This window comes from Poecile atricapillus, chromosome 5 (assembly GCF_030490865.1).
Source record: "Poecile atricapillus isolate bPoeAtr1 chromosome 5, bPoeAtr1.hap1, whole genome shotgun sequence".
Taxonomy (NCBI): domain Eukaryota; kingdom Metazoa; phylum Chordata; class Aves; order Passeriformes; family Paridae; genus Poecile; species Poecile atricapillus.
The window spans coordinates 6660959-6688712 of record NC_081253.1 but is presented as its reverse complement, the minus strand read 5'-3'; the positions used below and the strand labels follow the sequence as shown (position 1 = coordinate 6688712).

The following is a 27754-nucleotide window of genomic DNA, read 5'->3' as shown; positions in this document are numbered from 1 at the left end:
CGCACTGAGCAGATCGAGTACTCATGAACTATGCATGTACCCTGACTCTCTTCCCAGACATCTCTAGTCCTTCCCAACTCTTGCTTTGCCTCAAGACCTACAATTCTTTCAAGGACTCTCCTAAAAAACATCAAATATTCATCCCACTCCCACATGCTCTTTCATCAATGAGCCAGCTAGGCAGAGTCAAGCAGGCCTACAACCTTGCAGTGGTTTAATTCCCAATGCTGGTGAATGTTTTAGCCTCTGCTTTTATTTCTTGTGGGCACCAATGACACATCCAGGAGCAGTCTGAGCAGCAGCAGGAAGGGTGACAGAGCCCTGGAAGTGTCAGTAAAGGAAAAAAAGAGCAAAAAGAGCAAAAGGAGTTTTCTTGTCAGTTCTCCCAGTCAAAGAACAGAAATTTGAGATGTCTCAATCTGGAGAATCAACAAATGGCTACAGGACTGGTGCCACTGCCAGGGGTTCAGCCTCTTCTGAGCTCTGTGTTGTGGCTGACACCCTGGAAGGAAGGGATGAACCAAAGATATGAAAACTGACAAAGTACCTTCTCATCTCACCCCAGAAAACAAGAGAAACCAAATGATCTAATAAAAACAAAAGGCATTAAACGGAGTTAAACTCAGCAGGAGACATTTGCATGATGGTTTGAGCACTCCAATTCCCCTGAAGTCAAATGGAAGTGCACTGGTTCCTCCTAGCAGAATTTGGCACAGCGAGCACTTCTGTAGCCTTCGAGTGCCAGCCCATCAAATGCTGCAGCTCCAACTGCCATATGGCTGCAGCTTAAGTAAGACTACACATCTCTTTCACATCTTAGCATTTTATTCTCAGTATTTAATTCATAGCACATCATGAGTCAGGCTGTATTCTCTCTGCCTTTTCCTGGGGGTGTGTTTTTCAGGCTATCTTTATGTTCTCTCTCAATGACGTCCAAGACTGAATCTAACGCTGCCTTTCCATGAGAGGCTTTACTCTGATTTTAACAGATTTTGGATCAATCTCTTGCTGTCAAGTTTATGAAACGGGAAGTTTTATAAATTTGCAAAACACAATTAATTGGCAGTTCCACTTGGCTTTTGCCAAGGAGCTGGGGATTTTTTCAGATATGTTAGGGTACACAGGAAAATGTAATCTTTAAATCAATAAAAGACAGACCTATAAATAAAGAACTAAACTGAAGCTACTCTGGCACACCTTATTCTGGTAAACAAACCCCTGCACTAAGGCAGAATATGGCCAGGCACACAAATCCAGGAATAACACACAGCACAACCTAGGCACCCACACAAATTTGCTCCACCACTGTCCAGGAGTCAGGGAGAAGGCCCCCAGAAAACAGGGATTGTGGCAGAGCAGGTGGAGGTAGAGGCAGATATGATACAAAGATATTGTATTAGCTTATTCATAAGCTGAGCAAGCAACCAGCAGGCGTCATTGCAACATTTTCCCAGCATCGAGGAGGAAAAATAATTACATGCAGTGTTTCAAGCTAGAGATTGATTAAATGCAACAGGAAATTAGAAATGTGCCTCCCTCAAAAATCTGACACAGAAAGAGTTGCCTTAAGCAGCACAACAATCTCCCCATCTCTTTGCTGTCAGTACTGTGGTGGTTCTCCTGTCAGCTCTGGAAACAGAGGGATAACCAGGCTGACTATCCGGTGATTCATAATCCCAGCATATGGGAACATTCTTTCACTTGGTACTGAACTCATCGTGTAACCTTAGCTGTCTTCAGCTCATGGGCATGGCAAGTAATTCACTGACTTAATTTAGCCTTATGTAAAGCAGAGGGATTATATGAAACCAAATTAAAAAATAGCATAAAAAAACAGGAAAATATGTTTACTACTTCGCCTGTTCACTTTACTGGCTTAGCCATAGGGACATGTTGAGTCTTCTTTTGTATTGGGATTTATTTTCTCTTCTAAATACTTTACAAGGTTCTGAAAAAGCTCAACAGAAGGAGATTTCAAAAATATGTTCATTAAATGTTGACAGGAATCTCTGTGGACACCCACAAAAGCAAGATACTAAGAAAATATCTGTTAAAATCTCCAAAGCTGTGCAAGACTAATTTTAATCACATTTTTCTGACCTTATTTTTATGAATCAATGCCACATCAGTCTTTTATGGCCTTTTATTCCAAACTGTTCTGTATGGAGCCCTGCCAGAAAGAAACTCACAGCCCTGGCAAGCTGTTGCATGAGCCTGAGTTAATGCATGTAGAAATACTGCTTGCTTTTCCTCAGTTTTTAGAAAAAGATTGTGAAGATGTGATTGAGACCCTCCAGTGTGGCTTTTTGCTGTTGATTTTTTGTGCTTTGTTGTTTTGATTTTTTTGATCCTACCAGTTATGCAACCTTCAGTTTCATTAAGCTGCCCTTTAATAAGGGGCCATCATTAGAGGTGTTTCAGCACAAAACCTACCTTATCCCCCTTTATTGTAAAAGTGCAGTCCATTCCAAGGGGCAGTTGGACTATTTTCCAGCCAGATTGGATGCTGCCAGCAATGGCAGTACTGAGAAAAACCAAAAAACAGGCAAATATAGTGTAATTCTCCACCTAGATGCTCAAAATTTGAGAAGGAATTTTAAATCTTCTTTATGCACTAGTTGGAAAAATTCTTGAGTCAATCTCCACCTGATCTTCTCAGCTAGCATATGAATCACCCATAGAAATGCTGCACAGTGATGCAGAGCACAATTCCCATTGTGATCAATACTGCATTGCATATGTAAAGACTTTTTCCCCCCCATAGGATATTTACAGCAAGCATTAAATATGAAAAAAAATTGCTTGCAAAGTAAACATAAAGAAGATATGCATCACTGCTATAATCTTACTTTAAAAAAAAAGTTGAAGTGATTCATATTCAAGTTTGTTAAGGGAAGTACGAACATTACACAAGCAACAATTTTGGAAAGCATACTCTAGTGAGAATGATTCAGTAAGATGGAAAATTAAAGATATACAAATCTATTACAGACTGCAAATACAGTTCATTTGATACAGGTGCTGCAAGGGAAAACAAATTTCAAAGGCCCAACCATTGCTATGTTGGCTAAAAAGAAACTGAAAATCACAATTACAGGGAGGTTTGCCTAAGGAGCAAGTTTGGGAGCAAGCAGTGAGCTGGCAGAGGGAAAGGATGCTTGCTGACATGACAAAATGTTTTTGTCAAAGCTCTGGAACCTGCAGCCTCCCAGCTTGACAACAAAAGCTCTGCAGGCCCCTGCCAGAGGCAGAAGTAATGAAGTGTACTCACATGTACTCCCTGTGTGCAGAGTGCACAGCGGCTGCGTTGCTGTAACGCCACAGAACTATCGCTGACGACAACACATCCAGGGTGGCATCAAACTGAAAGAGATACAGAGGCAATTGTTTTGTGGGCCATCAAATGTGCCCTGCACTAAAAGCAATGCATTTACCATCCTGCCACGCAGGCACAAAGAAGCTTCAAATAAATCACTTTAATGAAAGCAGGATTTATGTTTGTTGAATTGATCTTCACATTTTCGTCTTGTATTATTGCAAAATCATACACTTCGGAGCTCAGAAAGTCAATCAAGGGATTACAAAAATTTGAATTTTTCATCTATCACCTGTGAAGAAGTTAAGAAAAAAACACACATCCCAGTTTGCCGCTGTAGCACTCTGAGAGTTACAATACTAATATGATTCTAATGCAAAGACTGTAAAGAAATAAGCATAGAAAAATGCCTGTCAAGCATTCCTTTTTCCTACAGTCACTAATTTCCTGCAATAGCTTTTGTTTCCAATCAAGAAAATATTAACTTTTTCTCCAAAATTCCACCCAGATTTCATCCTATATGAATTTATTATTCTGTATCATCAGTAAAATTGCCATGTTTGTATTCCCAATTAATGCAGATTTGGTGTCAGGAACACTGAAAATCAGGTTTGTCCCACTGTAAGAACTTTCACTCTCATGTCAAACTTCCTACAGAGTCAATCTGACCTTCAAAATTGAAAGCTAAAGATAAATTATTTGATATGAGTCATTGCTTGTCGTTAGGAATTTTTTGCTCTGCCACTAATCTGGAAAGTCATGGCAAGGACTGGAGAGGAAAGCTGTCGTTCCAAAGTCAATAACAGTCTTACCATCACCTTCAATGGGAAGAGGTCAGAAGGGAACTTCAGAATTTGGCTCAAGTTCAACAACAAAACTGATTTTTAATTTAGAGATTTTGCATAAGAAAACTATATCTGGTGGATAACACCTATCAACAATAAGGCATCAGAATGGGTATCAACTCCAGGATGGGACTAAATGGACAGAAACTGAAAAAGTATAATTAGAGTATCTTTGCCACCCTTTCTGATGCTTGACTTCAACAATAGTTTTTCTAATCTATTATTGACTTTACATACTTTTCCATGAATTTATCATAAGAAAAAGATGCAGTATTTCATATTCAGAGAAAGCCTTTGGAAAAGAAAGAAAGAGTAGATAATAATTCAATTCTATGGCTACTTACAGCAAATCCAAAGGATGATGCACTGTATCTCATTACGGAGACAGCTGAAGAAAAGAAAATATTATTTAGAGTCACTTTCAATTTTCTTCGCATTTTTTTTTCTTTTTCTGTTGTTCAAGAGCTACAGAACCAGTTTTAACACATGTATTTACTTTCACCCAATTCCCACTGGAACAACCTGACCCAACACTTAAAAAATGTCTACAAAGAGAGACACGTTGATGCCACAGGAAATGGTCAGAGCACTCAAGAGATTTCTTCCAAATCTGTAATGGGGGAGATGGAGCAGCATGCCCTGATCATGAAGCAAGCTGTGTTTTAGATACAGATTTGAGCAAAAACATTTTGAAGCCACAATATCAAACTCTCAGAAAACACATCTCAAAGTGCTCCTTGCTCCAGCCAGGCATTTCAGGCCATCTGACCTGGATGACAGGACACTACACAGGCCCATTGAGACTTCTTGAGTGTCATCTTTTCAGCAAAAAGCCCAAGGGTAACTCACACAGCCCCAGGAAATGCTTCAGATCCCATCATTTCAGTGGTTTCCAATGCAAAAATATCAGTAGGAAAAATTTTGACCAGTCCTGGTTTTGATCACATAGTACCTTCTAAAAAATAATCAAGGCTCTGGAAATAGGCTAATACCTAGAAAAAAAACCTCATTTTTTAAAAAATTTTACTCCTCACATTCTAAATTCATCGCCTCAGTTTCCAGTTCTAGGAAGGCCTGTGCCAGAGCAAAAACTTCAATAACCCAGAGGAATTCCAGGGAAGAAGCAGGCAGCAGTGGAAGAGGAATCTCCTGGAGATGGGAGCTCACCAAATGCAGCTCTCAGACTCACAGCCAAGCTCTGAGCAGCTCCACCCTAATTGCTGTGTTTTGTGAAGGCCCATCTGAACCTCTGCTCTCTGAATAAACCCACAGAACTCCAGCTCCAGTATTAAGAGGGCTTGAAATAAAGCCTAAAAGGATTGATTTGATTACTCTTTATATGAACAGATATCAGCTAATTTAACAAGAACACATCTTTGTAGGAAAAAAACAAATAAACCAAAAAAACAGACTCATTTATGACTTTGTCAGTCTTAGGCTGACAAACACAATATCTAATTCTCAGTGTTCATGAGAGCAGGTTGGCAGAAGAGAAACACTATGATTTGACTGTTCTTTTCAATAACAGCAAGCTGCAATTCAGTGGCACTTACCTGGATAAACAGAAATTAAATTCTTGGGAAAAAAACCCTTTTGTTTTGGATCTGAGACCTAGGTGTGGTCACAAGCATGCCAGATGTCACAAATATTTGGACTTTATCAATACATTCGGCCAAAACACAAAGAAAAGTCATCAAGGTTGCTCTCCAGACTCCAATTTTCTCAAAGTTGAGGAGTATTGAAACAGTGTAGATTTACATCTCACTCTTATTTTTAAACCATAATTTCCCACACTTCATTCCCTAGGTAAAAAAAGAAGCTATATTTCTTGGTCAGACTTGCCAGTGATCTGCAAATTTCAACACTTCACTGCATAATATTGCCTATCAAATTTTCATTGTCTGCCTCCTTAGAGGCATATAGTTTCAGAATCTGCAGAAGTTGCAAAAAAATTTATGAGGATTCACAGGTACATACAAACCTGCAATGTTCCTGTCATTGCTGCTTCCATATGATGCAGTTCAAAGCAACACTTTTACTCCTACTTCTATTTCTAGCTTACCCCTCTAGTGGAATTAACTCCTCAGTTTTTACTAAATTGCCGGTTTCTTTCCCAACTCTGATCCAGACTTTAAACAAACTAATTTTATGGTTCCTTTAAAAATGAATATATAATTTCTCTGGTGATGAACTGCACACAGATAGCCACACCTTATGGATGCTTGAGGGGACATATTTGGTATATTTAAAGCACAGGGAACTCAGCATGAGAACTATTTTTATTTTATGTATTCTATCACAGCAGTAACACACAATCTGTTTGTCCTGAGCTATCTAAAACAGCAATGAAAAACAAGTATTAGCTAACAGTGTCACAACTCTGCTCAAACATTTTTGATAGTTAGTGAATATGACTAGGGCTGGCATCCCACAACACTAACTTTTAGTGCTTGAAGGCCATAATAAAGGTAATGAAGACCTTTTAAGCACTGGAAAGATGTATTTCTATATTATTTATTTACATGCTTGTTTTCTAATGGGATAAACAACGTATTTCTTTTTCTTTCAGAGTCAAATAACAATGTTAAAGCACCTTCAGCCCTGACTTAAACACATTAATACTTCTAGCTGGCAAGTACAGTCATAAAGCTCCCCAGCAAGTCATCCCAGCTTAAACAGGATGTTTGTGCACGAATCCAGGCTGGTGGCAATGAAAGCAGCTCTAATATTGGATTATAGGGCACCAGCCAATAGAGGCTGCAACAGACCAACCACATCCACTAAAAACAACTGGTTCCCACTCCAGGCACTGAAGATGAAAGGGCTCTTGGGGAAGTATTTTTTAGCAGCCAAGCATTTGAGAGCCCTGAGCAAAGGAATAATTGTGCTCCTTCCTTACAGCTCCAGTACCACTGCTGGGCTCCAGGAGCGATGTAGGGCACTGCAGGGATGGGCCTTGCTCATCCCTCACCTTCCCTCTTCTCAAAGTGCATTTTCAGCTGCTCCCAGATGGGAATAAAATACCCCCAGAGAATCCCAGACTCCATACTGAGGCAGAACAATGGTGGGGAACAAGTAATGAGGAAAGAACAGAGCAGGCAGCTTAAAACCACTGTGAGGCCTCATTTAGCAGCTACACTGCCACGACAGAGGGAGCCTGCTTTTAGCTGTTTTATTGGCTAAATTGGACAACGTTTTATTACCTCTACAATAAAGCAGATAATCCTAATGCATTTTCCTGACATTTGTAAACAGAACTTGCAAGCAGTCAGAAACTAAAAATAGAGGCAGCAGCGTAAGCAACAAATCTACTGCTGTCTCCACCTGCACAGCAATATCAGTTTGTGAAATCTGCCAGCCTGTAGGTCAGGTTTTGCTGGAATCCCTTCACCCCTTTCAAAGTGATTCCAAATAAAAAAATAAAAAATAAAAAAAAGCTTATTTCCCACACATTCTACTCTCAACAAAATATGGGGTTTATTCCTTTCATGTGGCCCAGAAAAAAATCATGTAACTAGGGCCTTAACTCCACAGAATAGTTGCAATTTAACTTTCCAGACATCCAGTTTGCCCCCAGCCTTTGTCAGGTTTAATCCAGCTCACGTTTGTTCTAGGGTGAGAAGCCTGCATTACCCTGGGACTCTCATTTCCTCCCCGGTGTTGGAAGAACTCCCTGGAACCTTTATGTACAAAGCTAGGAGACAAGAAATAGGATAGAAAATTAACTCTGACTCCAGGTCTTTCAAACAAAAACTTTTGGGATGAGTCTGACTACAAATGAGAGAGGGTACAAAAAACCTGCTCCTCCACCTGTCATAAAGATCTCCTCATACCTACTCAGAAAGGGAAAAAATATTTTCAGGCAGCTCCTGTAGATGGGACAATGACTCCATCATGTTTGCTTTGATATTAGTCCTTCTGAAAGACACACTTGGATGTGAGCATATAAAATACCAAGGCTTCAAAAGCACATGACCTGCACTTGGCAGAAATCAGCCAGGCAATTTGAACACCACTGAAAGTGGTGGGTTTATGTCTCTATATATTATTACCATGAAGATCTTGCAGGTTGTGCAGTCATGAGCAAGAGGAACTGGAAGTTCTGCTGAATCAGAAGTGAGACTGAAATACAGTCTGTTTTCATTGCCTGGTGTTGGTAAAACATCTAAAACTAACGTTACAACAAATATTTCAAAATAAATTCATTTCAAAGAGAGAAAAACAAATTAGCAGTTATTTTTTTAAAAATCCCTCACAACAACTGAAGGCAAAGAACAGACACATCTGATAATGTTAATACTTGTTAAAAACGTTACTGACCCAAATCAACAGGTACACATACCTTTCCTCAGGTGCCTTCTCCTTTCCCCAAAATTCTAGTAGAGCAAAAGTTCAAGATTTTTATGCACATGCATTAAATTTCTGCGATCAACAACTAGAAATTGCCACACATTCAGCATCTCAGATACAAGTCTGCCAGATCCCTTATCTACATGGGTAGATCCAGAGCTATCCATCAGTGTCATCCTTCTAGATCCATATTTCTATCCCAAAAGTACCTGGCAAAAGCATACCAGCATTATCTACACAAAATCTTTGGCTCATTTTCTCAGTTTATATTGCATCAAAATGGTAAAGACCCTTATTTCTGCTCAGTACCATTACACTGTTATGTATCTACCAAGCAAAGCTTTAATTTAATGCACTTCAAACCTGAATCTTCATCTCATTAGAATTTACAACCAATTTTAAAGAAGTCCCTAAGGGGGTTCATTTTTCCACCTGCCTGAAAGGTGTCACAGCAACGCTGTGCAGAATGAGCTGCAGGAGAATCCTAGGAGATTTCAGTCCCTGGGGAAGTTCAGCTCTGGGCACTGAGTGAACGAGGCTCTAGAGCCAGGTCTTCAGCTCTGCCACTGCCTGGGGTATCACTGTCAGGCCAAGAAACCACAAAAATCCTCAAAGCATCCTAAAATAATCTCAGATTCAGTAAGGTAACAAATTTTGCTCTTGGTAGTAGTAAAGCTTTCCAGGAATAATTGTCTTTCCTTGTCTATTACACAGTTAATTATTCTGCTTGTTTGTTTGTTTGGAAATGGTCACATTTTTAGCAGCTGTGAACTTCATTTACTTCAGTGAGATGCAACAGCATATATAAGTTGAATGTATTCCTCATTTATTATTATAGAAGAAGAAAGTTTCAGGACTTTGTACAAAGGTTTTCCTATGAGTTTAATCAAAACAGCGCTTTCCAGTTTGTTCACGTGTTAGCAGATTTTTTAATATTATTTATTGCTATTATTGTTATTGTTGTTGTTATTATTATCACTGACTTCAGGATTTTCTATATTAAGTCATTAATTTTTCAATGTTTCAATTTCACAAGTTTTTAAGACCTGTTTCTCTGGTTCTTGAAAAGAAGTGCAGTTCTCCCATAACTTCCTTTGCTTACATGTTTTCTGTTTCCATTTGACACTTATTATCCATTATACCATGGAACTCAGCAATAGTAACAAAGAACAAAGAATAGCAAAACAATCCAGTCCTAAGCCTCACTTAGGCTGCAGATTCCCTTCTGTTTTGCCTTCACCTTCCCTGCAGCCAGGCCTCCCCTGGCATGTCCCACAAATGGGCCAGCTGGGCAAACTCACAGGGCTGCCCAGCCCTGAAGTGTGAAATAATCCTACTGGAAAGCAAGGGGTAGCTTTTCAAATGATGAAACCATGACCCTTGTGAAGAACAGGACCCAGCTGCAGTACACAGCAAGCTGAGCATAGCAGTGGCATAAAGAAGGCTGATATAAAGCCCCTGAATGGCAGAGACACACGCACACTGACAGTAAATCTGTTCCTGATTTCAGAAAAAGTAAAGAATAATGTCTGGGATATCTTTTAACAGCTGCTGAAATATCTTCTATATACACCAGGCTTTCCCTGCCACCCTTCAGAGAGTAGAGCACTAATAAATGGTCAGCCAACTACACCAGAGCTGTCAATTTTCTATAGCACTCTTGCCCAGCATCACTAGAGATGAACACCAGGAACCATTTCTTTAGGGAAAGTTGTTTGTAAAGCCAGAAATCAGGCAGCTCCCATCAGCAGCAATTTCCAGGGCTGCTCAGAGCCTGTGCAGGAACAATATTCCAGCAATATTCCAGCATGTGCAAGTGCTCTGCAAAGCACAGGAGAGAGCAGGATCCCTCCTGTCTGGCATCCCACTGCTTCACACACTCCCGTGCTTCCTCTCTCAGGTGCCAACCTTCTGTTTTCAAACAAGATTATCTCAAAAAAAAAAAAAAAAAAAAAAAAGCAGAAATAAATCAGAGCAAAGGAGGACTTGGTCTTTTTGTTTAGTTTTGGCTTTCCAGGGGGCCGGAATGAAAAGAGAGCCCATATGTTACAGCTCCAGTTGAGCTTTATTGGGATACTAAATGCATATGCTGGCATTTCAGAATAGAAATAATGAAACTTTTAGGTCTATAAAAAAAGGAGCTAGATATGTGGTGCAAACTCTCTGCAACTGAATATACAGGTGCATACTTTCATCTGTTGTATTTCAAATGGGGTCACTTGAAATGCCCAAAATAACTCACTGCAATGACATTAAAGCACATTGTCTTTTAATGAAACTATGTATTATTGATGCCCCAGCTCCAAATATAACAACTGAAATGGCCTAGAATGTTGCAAATGCTTGTAACTCCACTTTTACCAGGGAGGTTTTTGCCGCTTGTGCCTACAAGCTTTGTAGCTTTGAGCCTGGAGTAAGCTCCCAAAACCAAAGGAAGCACTTTCCCCCTGAACAGGGACAGGGAAGGAGTGGTACCTTGGTTTAAAAAGCCACAAATTGCCACAGATGTTGGGTGATATCAGACACACTAAACAGCTCTTTCTAAAGCCCTCTGGCCAAGATTTGTAACGTGCTGTATCCATACAAGGGTTATCTAGATTTAATGACCTGGGAGATTTTCCAAACACAAAATTTTTCCCATTTTTTGTTTTACTGACTGGAGGCAAGAGAAGCTTTGAGGTTCTACTCAGCACAAAAGGAAAAAAAAAACAAACAACTGCTCTTGGGAGTCTGACCAGTTGATTTAAAACAAAATTATCAGGCAGGCACAGAGATGAAGACCCTTATCTGACCTAAAGGGTTTCTGGAAGCTTCATAGGGATTGAATGAACTCATGTTTTATAAATGTATCCTCAAACATGTAACAGCTTGGACACAGATTAGACATTTTTACCAGTCATTGAAAGTTTTGATTTGTTAATCAAAGAGATGAAATGCTGCCATTATTCTCAGATTCTGGTAAGTTCCTGTCCCGTAGTCACATTAAAAAGATGAAGCGATCCTTTCAAAAAGGTAATTAAAGACAGATATTGTACAAAAGCTCAGATGTATTAACACAGAATTTATAGGCAAGAATTCAGGCTAACTGCAGCACAGCCAACAATAAATGTATGAATATCATTGGCTCTGCTACTGGCTGCGTACTGGTGTTTGTAAGAAAAAATATTGCTAATAACTTTCGTTTAGAAGCTCAGCACACTTAAAAGAGCATAACCAGTGAGAACAGCATCCCCTGCCCCTGACAGGGTTATTTGTCTCCATTCCTGTTAAGAAGTCTACTGGTTTCAGTTTAAAAAGAATGCTCAATTTGAAGTTTGCCATATTTAGACTAGAAGAAATATATCAGAAATGCCCAAGTGCCAAAGCTCCAGATTCATGGCATTTTTTATTTATTTTTGCTCTCTATTTTCATGCTACTATTTCAAGCTTGACTGTGAGCAAGTTGGGGTATTTTAGAAATCAAGAGCATTAAAACAAATCATGCTGTTAAAAAAACCAAAAATAATTAAGTATCCTCAGAGCAGCAGAAAGACAGACAGACACAAACCAGTTTTAAATACCTGGAATCACACTGCAATCTAACCTCTGCTCCATATAAATTGGCTGAGAGAAGTGCATCATGGAGGATGGAAATAAAGAGAGGATTTAGTGAATTTTGTCTTGTATCATGATCTAGAATTATATCTACATTTCTAGAAGTATTACAGCTATCCTGTAGCTTAAATACACTTGTTAAATAAGAAAAAAGGCCCTACCTATGGTTTAAGTTTGACTCTTCCCAACAGTCCTTGAATTTAGAGAAAATAAACACATTTTAGCCATGGTGAGCATTTAAAACCTGTCCACAAAGGCTAAATTCTCACTTTTCCACATAAACTGTAAGAACTCTTTTTTTGGTACCTACTATCCGTGGTACAACACAGATGAATTTTCAACTTATGAACAAATAGAAATCTGTCAGACAGGAATATTTCCACTGAAATTCCAGGTAAATATACAATTTTTTTTTAAATCAAAGTTCTTTCATTTTCCCTAGAATTTCAATGAAGTTCTAAGCAGCTCATCATATGAAAAAATGCATTGCAACAGTTTGTGTTTACCATGAAAAGTCTGCCAAACAAGTTAGAGTCTATTTTATTTTATGGATTTTAACTTTTCCTTTCAGTGTGTGTGTGTGTGTGGAGGAGGTTATGGGGTTTGAGGTTATTTAAGGGACATGTAACTATATTTACAATTACATTAAAAAAATTAAAAAATCTTCCTATTTCAGAGGAAGGGAAACAGAACTGGATCAAGGACCACAGGAGATATTTGAAGATCAGAGATCCAGAATAAGTTTAATAATCCAGAAGAGCTGGACTCTGAAGACAGAGGGTAACTGTGTGAAAAGGCAGGTAGATCCAAACTGCCAACCCTTAGACATTTCCTTTCCTCTATCCTTTCCTTATCTCTAAAACAGAGTGCAGGTACTTCCACAGTCCAGGATGTTACACACGGGGAAAATCATTTTACCAATAGAAAGGATGGAATAATTCTGCAAAAAGTGACAGCAGGCAGCACCAGTATCTTACCTATTCAAACAAACCGAGTCTTGCTGTGACCTGCCTTTTATATTTCACATTGTCAAAGCCTTAACTTTTATAACTGCAAACTTTACCCATGGAAAACAGTACCCCAATTAGAAAGGATCTGTAGGAGCTTTATGGCATTCCTACAGCTTAACAGTTGTGAGAGACTATTTTTATATTAAAGTATTTGAACAGACTTCTGAAAATCAAAGCAGATTTCCTTCTATAGAGAAATACAGCACGTCTTCAGAAGTGTATCGAGGGCTGAAAAAAAACATTCATTTTGAAAATAGTTTTGCACTGTCCCTTAACTCGCATTAGTACAATGTAATTATAATTACTGAAACTGATGTGACTTGTGCACCCCCACTGATAGGTGTTAAAGCTTGTTTTTTGTCCTGCTGAAACCTCTAGAACACAAATGCAGTGGGAGTCATGAATGCAAAGGTGACTATTTTAAGAGTCCCTCATTTTAGCTGCCTTTGAGAAGTTCTGAATTTGGAACAGAGAAAAATGAGTCCATACAAAACTGTCAGCTGGACACCAAATAACGAATATGCCCAAAAAAATTATAAGGAAGAGCTATTAAAACTTATATTCAAACTGAGGTATCTGAGAACATAGAGTCAGGCTGAAACTTTTTTTATGAAACCATTTCTAGTGTAACCACCTATCTGTGTTCCATTTTTATATGAAGGTAAAAGAAGATATTTTTCTTGATATTCTTGTTTGGTTCCTCCTTTAACTCACAGGGGGTTGTCTTGAAATGCTGTTCTTGAGGAAGATAAACAGAAATAGAATAAATTCTCTTCACATCTCCATTTGGGATTTGGAGACCTAAGGCTGCTACACTGGTTGGAGCCCATCCACACCCTCCCAAAACCAAACCTGGAGATTTATATTTATTTCTCTATGCATGGCTCTCCTGAATGTGCCAAGAATGGAACAAGGAGTGTGAGCACAAGACCAGAAGAAATTCACACTCATGACATTTCATCTCCTACAAAATGTTTGTTCTCTGAGCATTTTAATGAACTTAGAAATATGAAAACCAGGGAAGATCCAAACTGAAAAGCATTGGTTGTTGAAAGATAATTAGTTGCCTTCACAGCCCTTTTCATCATCCCTATCGATTTCAGAGACAAGACACGTATCAGGGCACCCCTATTTAATTAGAAGGCTGGTGAGCAGCTCCAGAGCCAAAACAAGCTGCCAAGTACAATTAAGCAGGCTGCCAGAGTACAGCACAATCTTAGAGATTTTCCTTTTATAAAGGGAAATTAGGAATGCACCATCCCAGGCAGCTCAGTTACTTACTAGAGAAACTTTAAAACCTGATTTTACATACATGTCTAAACTGAATTCCAATTCAAAGTTGCTTTCTGATGTAAAAAAATTTGGATACCTCAACTGGCTGTGGGAAAAGATGTCTGATCAGAATTCTCCAGCCCATTTTAGTATGTAGGAGCCTGAGGATCTGTTCTCAGAAGTTAAACACACAGCACATCATGCTAAGGACACCTTGACATAGTTCTTCACAGCTGTCCCATACCCCGTTATCTTCTATTTAATCTTCAGTTTTAACAAGTGAGAGTTCAATTCCTGCCATTTAACATCATAAACTAGTAAAACTCTCACAGAGGTGTTCCCAGACTCTAAGAATGTGCAGTTTTAAAAATGCAAAAACATTCGCTGTCCCTTTACTGGTCAGTGTGGTCAAGAATTTCTTTATGTAGCACATTAGACAAAGCACTAAAATTCACATCTGGAAGGACTATATTGGAATAAAGTAACAGATATTTTGGAACTGAGGGTAAATTGGGAAAATTATCACAATTATAAGAAATTTTACTGGTTCATTTTGCTAATGGACCTACAAAATGACAAAACAAGAATGGTCACTCTGAATCAGCAAGTTTAGTCATAATTTAATTTCAGTAGTGTCCTATCAATATTTATTTACATTTACTGTATTGTCAGATAATCTGTAGCAGTTTATCACTTAGATTGTTACACTAAAAACTCATTTCTATGGCCAGATAATTTGAAATAAAGAGATGACTGAAAATGTTACCTTGTTCGTTCAGTTAGACCAAACGGCAGATTTTATCACACATTTCTCTGTATTTTATCATGGGTCATGATCAAAGTAACATTCAACTAACATTTCCATCTCTGATAGGGAAAATTATGTTACTTGCACAAAGCAGTGAGATAGCCCAGGTAATTCAAGTAAAATGGATTGATTTCAGCTCACCAACTAAAAGAAAGCAGACCCTGGCTCTACTTCTTGTACAGCTGCTGGAATGCCAGGATATCTTCAAGTTTGAAGTGGATTACTAATGCTCCTTTAATAAAAACCACCAAGCAATGAAAATTCACCCTTCTTGCACAAATTCAATTAAAAAGTCAAGTTCTGAACACAAACAATTCTGCTAGATAGATCAAAAGTCAGAAAGTAAAATAGAAAAAGTAAATCCTCTGTGCTATCTTTTATCTTTCTAAACTGAAATGTAAACAAACCTTCTAGGGAGGGAAGCAACTGTCTGGCTCTCTGTTGGATGTAGCTGTAGGGAGGAATTGCAGGCCCTTCTGACAAATCTCTTCCTCAGACAATGTGTTAATCTCAACAATCTATTGCTAAGGGCTGCAATAAAGAGCCCTGTCATCAATCCTCCTTCAGTGTTGTAGCACGGGGATGCTCCGACAGCAAGGATGCCACAGACACATGGCACACATAAAACAGCTCTGCACTCAGTCTGCAGCTCGAGAGCAAACCCAAGGGATCACATCAGCTGGGAGCCCCAAGTCATTAAGCAAAAATTGAAATGAAATGTGAGCCACACCAGCAAATTTCCTTTGTTCTGTGTTTTTTTTTTAAACAAGCTCTGTTAGTAGTTTTTAAATGCGGTAATTCTAAACAAACCGTCTTGCAGCATTCTAGAACTGATGCAGTTTTCTTCCAGCTGCATGGTCTTGACAACAGGCAGCAATAGAAAATCATGTCCAGCAATTCAAAGACTGGGAAGAGCTTCCTTGACAGCCCCAGAGTTGTAAAACCAAAAGAAAACCCACTAAGTGATTGACAAACCACACTGCTCTGCATCTGCCCAATTTTAGAGTAATTGGCTTGACACATCTTCTGCTAATTCTGATCAAAGTAACAGAAGACTTTCAATCCTGTCTGATGAGCTTAATTTATTTAGACAGAAAACAGTCCAGATAATATCATAAAATATGTGATGATAAGACAGGGGGATATTACAAAGTTGTACACTGCTATTTACAAAATGTAATCATGTCAATAAAACTCAAACTACATCAATTATTCTTTTCTGTTCTATGCACAACTCCAAGGAGCAAGCTCTTGAAAAGCCTTACAAACATATTCCCAGGATAAAAACTGCTGTATCAAGCAGCATATCCATATATTTTTACCATACAAAGATTTTCTGCTGTTGATCTTTTTGCTTTTCTTTCATGTTGTGCAGCCTTCAAAACTAAGATGAAAATGTTGTGTCAGTATGCAGGGAATGTTTAAAGCAGAGGTGATACACACTTCATTTGGAGTCCAAATGACTTTTCAGTGGAAGACACTAAGCACCAACAATCCATGGAATCACCTAAAACACTCTGACCTAATTTTTCTGAAATGATGATCATAGCTTCTGAAAATCCAGTATCAAGATTTCTGCAGTTGCCCTTCTGAAATTGGGTTAAATGTGTTAAAATTTTAAATGGGTTAAAAGGTCTTCTACAATTATCAGACAGCAAAAGTTTTCAAAATTTTTGGCTATGCTATATATATAACACTATATTTTTTAAAACATTTTTTCAGATTATTGAAAGCAAAAAGCCCCAAACACACAGACAGGAACACACACACACACACACACACTTTTATCACTCTTAGATCTTCATCTGCTCTCCTTTCAGAGATCAGCCAATATCTATTCACTCTCTGGCTCCACATATCAGTAATGATGGGTTTGGGTTGGGTTATTTTTTTTAATTTCTAAATCATGTTGAGAATACTTACTAGTTTAAAAAAGCAAGAAGCCTAGAATTACTAACACCAGAATGCTGAACTTGTATTTACAAAAAATCCAGTGGTCTGGATTTGTAGTCATCAATGCTGACCCTTGAGCCTGAGATTAATTTAGTAGAAGCAGTGGGTTTTGTGATGCCTGTGATTGTAACATCACTGCAGCACTGCACATTGACCAAAGATGTCTTGCTCACCATTCCCACTGTGCCAGACTCGGTGTTTTCCTTCCTTGGCAAGGGGAGGCTGTAAAGCCCCGTGCTCGGTGCAGCCCCAGCCTGAGCCCCCGGGTGACGCAAACGCCGCTGCCCCCGCTGATTCCACTCGTGATTTCCCTCTCCTGCTGCCTGATGAGGGACACATCTTCCTTCTGCAAAGCCTTCCCAGACAAAACAGGTATTTCATATTCAATGGCAGCTCTAACTATGCTAGCTCTTGCACTCCCAGCCTCCCCCAGAGGTGAGACATCCTTTTATGTTTACAAGTTATTGTATTGTTTTGGGGTTGCTCTTAGTCTTCCTTCCAGCTGCCTGGGGCTCAGGGCCGTAAGACAATGCTAAATCTGCTTTGCAGCAGCACAAAAGAGACTGCAGCGAGTTCATTCAGCCACTTTAAGAGAAAAATCAAGAATAAAAAAATCAGCAGTGTAAAGTGAATGTAAATGATCTGAAGTTAATGCTTGCAAGCACATGAGTTAGTTATCTTTGCAGCCCTGTTATAGAAGAGTCTAACAAATATTTACTACTCCTCCCAAACACATCAACTCTACTATTGCAACATCCAAACAAGTAGGTGATATTATATTAAAAGTAGCTTACTTTTGGAAAGCAGAGAGAACAAGTTATTTTTTGTCACCCGTGCAAAGAGGATTACAGTGAATTCCAGAGTACTCTGAACTCACCTCACTGTGTATTTCATGGTAATTTGATTGCATGCATAGGAGGTCAGAGGCCAGAGTCTCAGACTGTGTAAATTTACACCAAGTTCCTCAGATATTGTATATTTATACTACTTGAGCATCTTCATACAATTGTCTGTGTTTGTAACACTTAGCTGAAATTTAAGATTTCCCATTTTGAAGAGAGTGTAGTAAAGAAGTCTAAAAATTTCCATGGAAATTATTGAGGTAACTTGATCAGTGACAGTGCTGGCTAAAAGAATACCTACAACTAAAATTATCATTTTGCAAATATATGTTCAAAATGGTGAAAAATAATATCCTTTCTTCAAATGAAAAATTTTAACAGCTTAAGTATCCTGGTTACTTCCTTTTGCATACTATCTCTTTATAAATATGCAGCCATACACTACTTCATTTTGCCAAAAAATAAAATAAAGAAAAGGCAATTGAACGGAATTGCCAGAGAGAAAAGAAATTAATTCAGAGCTAGTACTGAGGCTTCTCTGGGGTCGGAAGTAGGAATGACACAGCTGCTTCAGATGGAAGCCATGAGATTAGTCACAGTTCACACAAAAAGTCTTGAAAGGGCTTAAGAACAATTCTGAAAGTTGTTCTGCAGCAAGAATTTCTCCTTGTACAGGAAAGGAGGTGATCACTCTGAACACACACAGTGCAGACAGGTAGTTCTAATAACGTTTGTAAAATGGATTTGCAATCTCCCATGCATCAGAAAGCTCTTATGACACAGAAAGTAATCTTTATAATATGCATATATCTACAGGCTCATCATTTCAAAGAAAATAATTATTTATTTCTGGCCTCCTTTGCATTTTTTATAAATATATGACTAAAAAAGAAGGGCCATGGCTCAGGATCAGTCACTAGGTACACGACAAGCCCACTTTCTGTGGCATGTAGTACTGCACTGTATTTTGAGTTATCAGCCACAAGACTGTACAAACTGTCCAGAAGGGATCTTGGGGCACAATTCTCTCTGCTATGTTGTCCAAAACTCTGCTACACAAATGACCTCTTGGAATGACAGCTCACTTCCAATAGACATTCCAAACTGATGTAATCAAAGTCCTGATCGTGGCTCGATGGATCCCACTCACAGCAAGGAAAATTCAGAGGAGGAAAGGATCAAGAGACTAAGTCATACTCTAAAAATCCCATTTACTTACTTTTTTTAATTTTTTTTTTCCTTCCCAGGAATGCATAGCTAAGGCAACCCTCTTTTGTATAAATTCTTCTTTGGAATCTGCTTTTGTCATAACAGGAACAAAATGACAGATCCCTACCTGGCCAGCTGTGTGTTAAAGCCAACACTGATTCCTACCTGATTTCACTGTTTTGCTATAACAAGCTGTGTTTTTGTTTAACAAGATCAACAGGTTACAAACCTTTCAGTAGGAATTATGAGCAAACTCCTACACTGGTGTGGCTTTTATATTCTTCTAATTTCCAGCCCAGAAGAAATATCTGCATTCACCCATTTTTGTACAATTTTAACTATTTATAAAATTAATCTTGCCCATTAGTAGCTCAAACACCTCCTCCCAGTGAGTGTGACTGGCACCCACACTGTCCAAGGCTGGTTCCCCTGTGCTGAGGTGGCCCAGAGCTCATCTCACAGTGACCTCAGCTGGGACCTCGCTGAGCACAGAGATCTGATAACCACTGACTCATACGCATTTGCAGAACACTTTCATTAACACTAATTTCATTGGAAATATTTTCAATATCAGAGTCTCAATAGACAATGACTTGTTGGGGTGTGATACTGATGAAGTAGGGTCTAAAATAAGTGACTTCCTTAAGAAATGGGTAAAAACTTTAGACCAGTTATTGCTTTTGCTGCAAATGAAGCATTTACTCAAAACCAAATGCAATAAAGGAGTAAAAGGTGCTTATCCAGAGTTATTAATTAAATTTGATGGCAAGAAGTTTAAATAAAATTGTGAATTATTTTTGTTCATGCTGTACATTAATACAAATTATTCTCTCAATTGTTTCTTCTATTATTTCATGTCATGAAACAGGAATCAGTGATTATTTGATCCATATCTTTGATGTTTTTTAACAAATTTGGGATTAAAAGTCTGCAGCTTTATACTGACGCAAATGGAATCAATGAATTCTTCAATTCTGCTGTGAAAGAAATTGTAAAAACAGGTGTTGGCATTTGGGAGCTGCAGTACTGAACACAGGCCAGATGATTAATTTCATGACAGGTACCATGGAGAGCAGTCTCAGAAAGAAAAGTTCATTGAGACAGAAGAATATATGCACAAACAAATGGAAACATTTTTAGAAATACTCAGTAAGAATAGACATTTAACATTCATTCAAATTGGCTGTTTGTGCCAATCTAGTTTCCCTATATAACTCAGGTTCCACATATCTAAAACACACAGTCTTTATCATTTATTGATACAACCAGTTTGGCAGATTTAGACAGAAGTCTAATTGGCATCCAGCAATAACCAGATTCAGATTTTTACACCTCAAGGAAAGGTTAATCACAGTCACTTTGATTATTTGAAAATTTGAATCTGACAATAGTCAGAGGCTGGGCCTATAACACCCTGTGATGTTCAGAAAAACTCTCAGAAAAACTAAAAAATCTGCTGGTGTTAATGGTTTTTGTTTTTTTTAATCTCTGGCAGCTGACCTGAAATGGATGTACAGCATCTGTTCCCTCTCAGCACCACTTTAAATTTGTACAGTTCCATACCCAGAACATTTTCAATTCCTTGTAAAATTAACTCTGTGAGTAAGTTCTGATCCATACACAAAATAACTGTCAAAATAAAGCACATCAGGAGGAACTTGCTCATCCTTAAACTTCAAAAGAACTACTGAAGTATCCATGTAAAAGTTTATCACAGCTAGGATAATGAAAATATCCTTTCTTTCCCCAATAATAAAGAAACCCTAGTAGAGCTTGAAGAACAATTTGTAACTCACCTTTTATTTTACACCAAGACAGAATATTCTCTAAATAAAAATATCTAGAAACAGCATCAAAGGAAACCCTGTATAATGTCATTACACAGGTTTGTAGAGATTATTATAAGCTTTAAAAGATGGAGGAGTGTCTGCATAGCAAGTCCTGCAGAGATGGGTGATTTCCTAAAGAGTTTGGTCAATTAATGATATACCTTGAAGTTATGTTAAAGATACAGGTCCTCACTGCAGGAGATCTACAGATTTTAGTTCAGTGTGTTTCTTGTGACACATAACTCCATTATTAGAATGTGAAAATTACACATTATTATTATTACAAATTATTTTCCCTTTGGTTTCTTTTGGAACTACTGCAGAACAAGCACCATCCCCAAAGCTGCTGAAGAGCTGGAAAGCAGTAAAAACAACTGGCTAAAGCCACTCCCTCCACCCCTAGGTGTTACTAAGGATTTGAGAGGAAGTACAAAGCAGAATTCACATGGAATCAAATGCAAACTAGCCACTTGTTTACATCTTCCAGCTAAAGAAAAGGACAGCTTATCTCAGCAAAGGTGCTAAACAAATGCATCCATGTGTTTTCCATGTGTGTGTAGGCACAATCACACATGCCTTGGGAGGAGGGAAGGTGAGCTGAACTGAGCTGACAGATATGGCATTTGTGACATTTGTGGAAACACAGAATGGGAGTAGAGCTGGCCTCAACCATCAAAGACAGGAACAGTCACACTTGTCAGCACCCATCACCAGCAGATCCTTGCTCAGCCTTGTGTCACCAGCAGAAAATGCTCCAGGTGGGGGAAAACAAGGGGAATTGTGTGGAGACTTAAAAAACCTCTTTAAACTCACCCCCCAGGCCCAGCTACTCCTTTTCCCACCTCCCACAGCATCTGCTGCCCAAGCAGAGAGAGCAGCACAGTGCAGAGAGGCTCAAAAGCACAGGTGAGCCTTGGGCAAGGCTGAGACCTGCTTCATCCATCCTGCCACATCTCCATCTGTTGCCATGACAACACTGACATCTCCCCATGCTGGGAAGTGCTCTTACTTTAAATATTGTATAAATGAACATAAATCTTGAATATATCTCATGCAGCTATTGTTTGTGGAATGGGGACAGTATTCCTCTTAGTTTTATTAGAGGAAGAAACATTACACTCATCAGTCACACTGTTACTCACTGAACATTGAAGAATTTCAGCAGTGCAAACCAGAAAAAATGTTAATATTTTTTATGAGAAGCAGCATAGTAAGGAGTTCAGTATCTTGAGCACAGACAAGGGCAGTTTCAACTAATTTTAGAAAAAGTCCTGAAAAATTCAGGTGTATCAGAAAGCAAGATTTTCACAATAATTTACAACTAAGAAACTTAAGGTATATCAAATAATTTCTTTTTTTTAAATGTTCCAATATGCTAAAGTGAATATTTTGTGGAGATTTCCAATTAACAGTTTTGGGTATTTTAATTTTTAATTCCTTTTGTATATTAATCATAAACATTGAACAGTTTTTTAGGATAATAACACTCCCATCTCTACATGATTTTCAAGGCATGTACTTGTAAACCTGCAACAGTGACTCCATTATTTTTAATTCTACAGTCATAAAAGTGTTCGAGACAAACCTAGAAATAAATTAAATGTTCTAGTTTTCTGTTTGATTAAAATAATTTAAGAACAAATATGCAAACAAAGAGAAAAAAGAACAGCCAGTCTTTAAAAAAATCAGTTTTCCACTGCAAAGGCCTATGAAGACATTCATGTATGTATTATAATGAAAAACCACCCACAACAGAAAGCAGCCTCTTGTGTGAGCTCTCTATCCTGTCCCTCCTTTCCAGGCAGAGAGTATGGAGCTTCTCCTAAGGTCTGATAACACATATTTATACTTTATATTACTTATGTACATCTATTGCAGAATCAGATGACACTGGGGAGCAGGGTATTTTTGTTGGCAAATACACAGCAATGTTGTAAAGACCTATAAGGAAATGCATTAAATAAGGTCAGACTCATCTTTAATCATTCCTTGCATTTTATTCATAGATAGGCAGATAGACAGATATTTCATCTTCTCATTTTTCTTTCAGGCCCACTTTTGGTGGCTGCTGTAGCATTTAAATAGAGTTAATCAGTTCCCTCCAGAGCAAAGGCGAGCACTATAAACAGAGCTGCAGGGCTCAAGGGATGTTCAGCAAATGTGTTCAATCAACACTTGCTCCTTCTGGAATAAAGAGGATGTGCCTCTGCATCAGATTCAGCCCTTTCTGCTGTTTGAACAGTGGGGGCCTCTGCCTGAGCCTCGATGAGATTTGGATCGAGGGGAAAAGGCCAAGGGGTTATTCTAAAACCGAATTGCAACGCACAGTTTCCATCTAATGGGGATTATCTCATTTGCATTTGAAAACCTGCAGCCACCCCAAAGGTGAGAGTCACAAAAGGAGGCACGTGCAGGGCTGGAGCTGCTGGTGGGGAGGCAGGTTCCAGTTTACTCTCCCAGGACTCTTAATCTATGTGAACAATGCGGTTATTATCACTGAAATAAAGATTTTTATTAAGCAAACTAAGACAATCTAGAAACACAATATTATCTCTCTTTTTTTTTTTCTGATGGAGTTCATTGTTATAGCAAATATCGAGCTCATGAGCATAGCAATTTTTGGAAGATGAGGTGGTGCAAAATTTGCTGCTTTTAAGTACAATGCCAAAAAAAAGTAATTTAATCATAATAAACATTGAAGAAAGGATCCTGGAGAATGTCACCAATAAATAAGTATCAAGTGGAAGTCCTGATTCTCTAAACTACCACACAGAAACTGGCAATTTGAGCCATGTCCAATATCTCCTTTAAATTGGCTAAGATTACCCAAATTCTTGTATCTAATGCTCTCTCTCATTATTTTAGTAGATTATAGGTTAATTCTGAAAAGATTAAGAGCCTTCCCAACCTATCACTTTACATCCCCTAAATCCTTGAAGGAAAGAACACAGGGCCATTGTGCACACAGACACATAGGTTCCTTTCATCTCTAGAGCCAAGCTGCACGACTCCAATTTCCCATTAATTAGATAAACTTTCAGAGGATTATTTGCTAATTATCCTCAGCTGTTTTTCAGAGGAAGGAAGGAAGGAAGGAAGGAAGGAAGGAAGGAAGGAAGGAAGGAAGGAAGGAAGGAAGGAAGGAAGGAAGGAAGGAAGGAAGGAAGGAAGGAAGGAAGGAAGGAAGGAAGGAAGGAAGGAAGGAAGGAAGGAAGGAAGGAAGGAAGGAAGGAAGGAAGGAAGGAAGGAAGGAAGGAAGGAAGGAAGGAAGGAAGGAAGGAAGGAAGGAAGGAAGGAAGGAAGGAAGGAAGGAAGGAAGGAAGGAAGGAAGGAAGGAAGGAAGGAAGGAAGGAAGGAAGGAAGGAAGGAAGGAAGGAAGGAAGGAAGGAAGGAAGGAAGGAAGGAAGGAAGGAAGGAAGGAAGGAAGGAAGGAAGGAAGGAAGGAAGGAAGGAAGGAAGGAAGGAAGGAAGGAAGGAAGGAAGGAAGGAAGGAAGGAAGGAAGGAAGGAAGGAAGGAAGGAAGGAAGGAAGGAAGGAAGGAAGGAAGGAAGGAAGGAAGGAAGGAAGGAAGGAAGGAAGGAAGGAAGGAAGGAAGGAAGGAAGGAAGGAAGGAAGGAAGGAAGGAAGGAAGGAAGGAAGGAAGGAAGGAAGGAAGGAAGGAAGGAAGGAAGGAAGGAAGGAAGGAAGGAAGGAAGGAAGGAAGGAAGGAAGGAAGGAAGGAAGGAAGGAAGGAATACCAGGACTTCTCTAAGAAACCTGGAATGTGCAGAGCAATATGGGAGTGCCTCACAGATGCTCTGGAATCCTCTGACCACGACATTCCAGGTGTAACAATCTACTTGTGTTAACTGCTCTGGGTAACAGATACCCAAGGTCTACCAGACTTCAAACTCATCCAACACCAGACAGGACTTTATAATAACATTATTTCACTAAAAAGTGTGTTTAAGCAACTCCTTGACAGATTTGTAAACAGACATAAAAAGAAAGTGTGATGTCTAATAGCTATGTGTCATTTATCCATGGGAATTTCCTTCTTTTTCATTCTGCTAGCAGAGATAAGGGCAGATACAGGAGGGATTTTTGCATTTGTAATAACCAAGAACCAATTCTTAAGTGAAGCCACTTTTCCATGCAGTCTCCTCCTAACACAGAAACACTTGGTTGGGAATTTTCCCTCATAAACCTCCCTACTAGGAACTTGGTAATCTGTCAGTTTTACCCATAATGTTTCATCCTGACACAAAATTCAAGCACAACATATTTGCCACATCCTTACTAATGAAATGTTATTTCTGGCAGTCTTATGATGCTACATGATGGTGCTTTTGAAGCCTGTAGCCCTTTCTGCCAGACCTAAAAGAGAACTAACATGAGGTGTACCAAGGGTATATTCATATGATGCTAACAGGATTCATTCTGCCAGAACAGCTCATGTCCTGGTACATAATATGTATTTTGACAATCCCTTTTCACACAACATGGTCACTGCCACTAAGAAGTGCGTGCTAACTTTTGCATATGATCAAAACTCTGTGGCAGATGACTTGAAATTTGAGGATTCTGATGTATTTGGGCAAGGTTACAACTTTATCAGGATTTCCAGGATTTAGAGGGCATGAGTTTTCTACACAGCCTTGCTGCCTACATGCTTTTTGCAATACCACACAAATAAAGGTATCAAAATGACTCAATCTACTGGTCAAATGGGCTGAACAAGAAATGTTGTACTGCCTCCATTAGAGCTGGACATGTGATAATAAACAAGCACTGTCAGCCAGTGTGTGCTTGGAGAAACCTTCTTGTTCTTGCATTTATAACTATTCATTCTTACAAACTTGCTTTCACTTCTTTTCTTTCCCTCACGCAGTTAAACTGCATTTTCTGGGTACTCATGTGACCAGCTGACATAAGAGCTGCCTCGTTCTGCAGTTTGAGTTTCTCCACATCCACCCAGAGATTGCACCTAGGACCAGTGAATCTCTCCCAAACTGCAGCTTATTTGACAAATCCGACATCTGTAGCCAGAAAGGATGAAACAGGAGGAAGGAGCTGTCAGACTTATCCTAGCAGCAGCAGAGTTTTCCTCCTTCACCTACTCCCAGCTAACCAAAACATGGCACAGAGCTCTGGCTGCTGTTCTTGGCTGCTGCAGCTGGTGGCTGCCGCACCCTCCTCCATTATTTCCAAGGCACAAAAATGCCAGCTCTGTTCCAGGATCTCCCACACCCAAAATCTCAGCAGCAATGTGCAGGAAACATGACTTGATGCAACTGAGACCAGGAAAATGATACCACAGCCAACTAGCCAGAGAAAGGATGGATCAGAGCTGGCTGCAGAGCACAGCCTTGTTTGCTGCGGAGTCCAGCATCTGCAGCACGCTGGACAGCAGCAGACACAGCCAAGTGTGCTTTATGTCTCAGCAGTGTGAAAACGTCCTGCCAGCAACTCCAGAGCCACAAAAACCCCAACAAAGACATCATCCAAGCTCACTGGCCTCCAAGTACTTATTGGATTTGAACTTAGGTCACTGAAGTCGAGAGAGACATTCAGAGAAAGTCAAGCATTGGTTTGTGCAGTTGGAGGATTTGGATGCCTTGGGTATAAATTGGAAACCTGGACAAAACCAAAACAAACCAAAAAATGTTGTGTACAACATGTGCCTATACATGAAAAAAAAAACTGAAAAGGCATCTACCTCTTTTGGTGATTTAAAGGAAAGGTAAAATCCTTACCTATAACAGATTCATATATATCTTGTATGTTATGTTTTTGGTGTTAAGTGCCTGTGTCTCGAGTTACTGTAGATTGAGTAAACGCAAGAAAATGCATATTCTTTTCCTGTAGCCCTTGTACATAGCATTCTCCTGCTGAGACAACAAGAAGATTTTTTGGTTTGACAGAAAGAAAATAAAAACATGTACAAACTGCTCAAGAAGAGCTGATGGCTTTCTTAGAGCACTTTAGAAACATCTGGATTAAATGTTCACCTCACAGCACTGCCTGTACATCCTTGAGGGATTGCTTTTGTAAAGAAGTAAGGCACTTAAGTTTTGAAGTTAAAATAATGAAATAAAAGGTACTCCAGTCTTATGTTCTTTAGTTGTCTGCAGTCTAAAAGTCCTTGTATCAGATCCAATATGCATATTAGGGAAAAAAGAAATCTGTTTGATTTCTATTTTTAAAATCACTGGAATAAAACAACGGGTACAAGGCTTCATATGTATAATAAGCAGCCTGGAACAGACTTCATTTTCCAGCAGAATTCCTGTTACATATGCAGACCCTGAAACATAAATATTAATGTCAACAACAAAAATAATTTGTATTTATATCTGTTTGTGGGAAAAACAGATGCACCTAGTAACACCAGTCGTGTCACTATAGTCTAATACAATACATAACATTCTAGAACATATTAAATACTCACCTCAGAGGTAAGGCTTTTTGGGAAAGACTCATTAAAATCTCCCCATAAATACTGGATGTTCTAGTGGGTTTAGAGCCACTTTATTTTTGTGGTCAGTCCTTTCCCAAAAAGACATAAAACTATAATATAGAGTAAGAGGTTGCTCAACTCAAAGCTAAGTTATAGAGAATATAGAATTAAAATTCTACACTTACATTCTGCTATTTCTGTTTAACTAAATAAAAAGAGCAACCATCAATGGTCAAACAGATCAGATTCTATTTTACACTTTAAAGAAAGAAACAGTCACAAAAGAT

General features: G+C 38.9%; 1 protein-coding gene across 2 annotated transcripts in view; it reads right to left on the bottom strand.

The window, feature by feature from the left end:
- The window catches only part of TMEM163 (transmembrane protein 163), a 93919-nt gene that overhangs the window by 36185 nt on the left and 29980 nt on the right, over positions 1-27754 (bottom strand). For both annotated transcript variants that reach the window (XM_058839347.1, XM_058839348.1), the window contains 2 exons: positions 4506-4549; positions 3272-3363 (listed from right to left, as the gene is read on the bottom strand). In XM_058839347.1, the coding sequence (XP_058695330.1) occupies positions 3272-3363; positions 4506-4549 (136 nt within the window). The remainder of the gene's footprint in view (positions 1-3271; positions 3364-4505; positions 4550-27754) is intronic.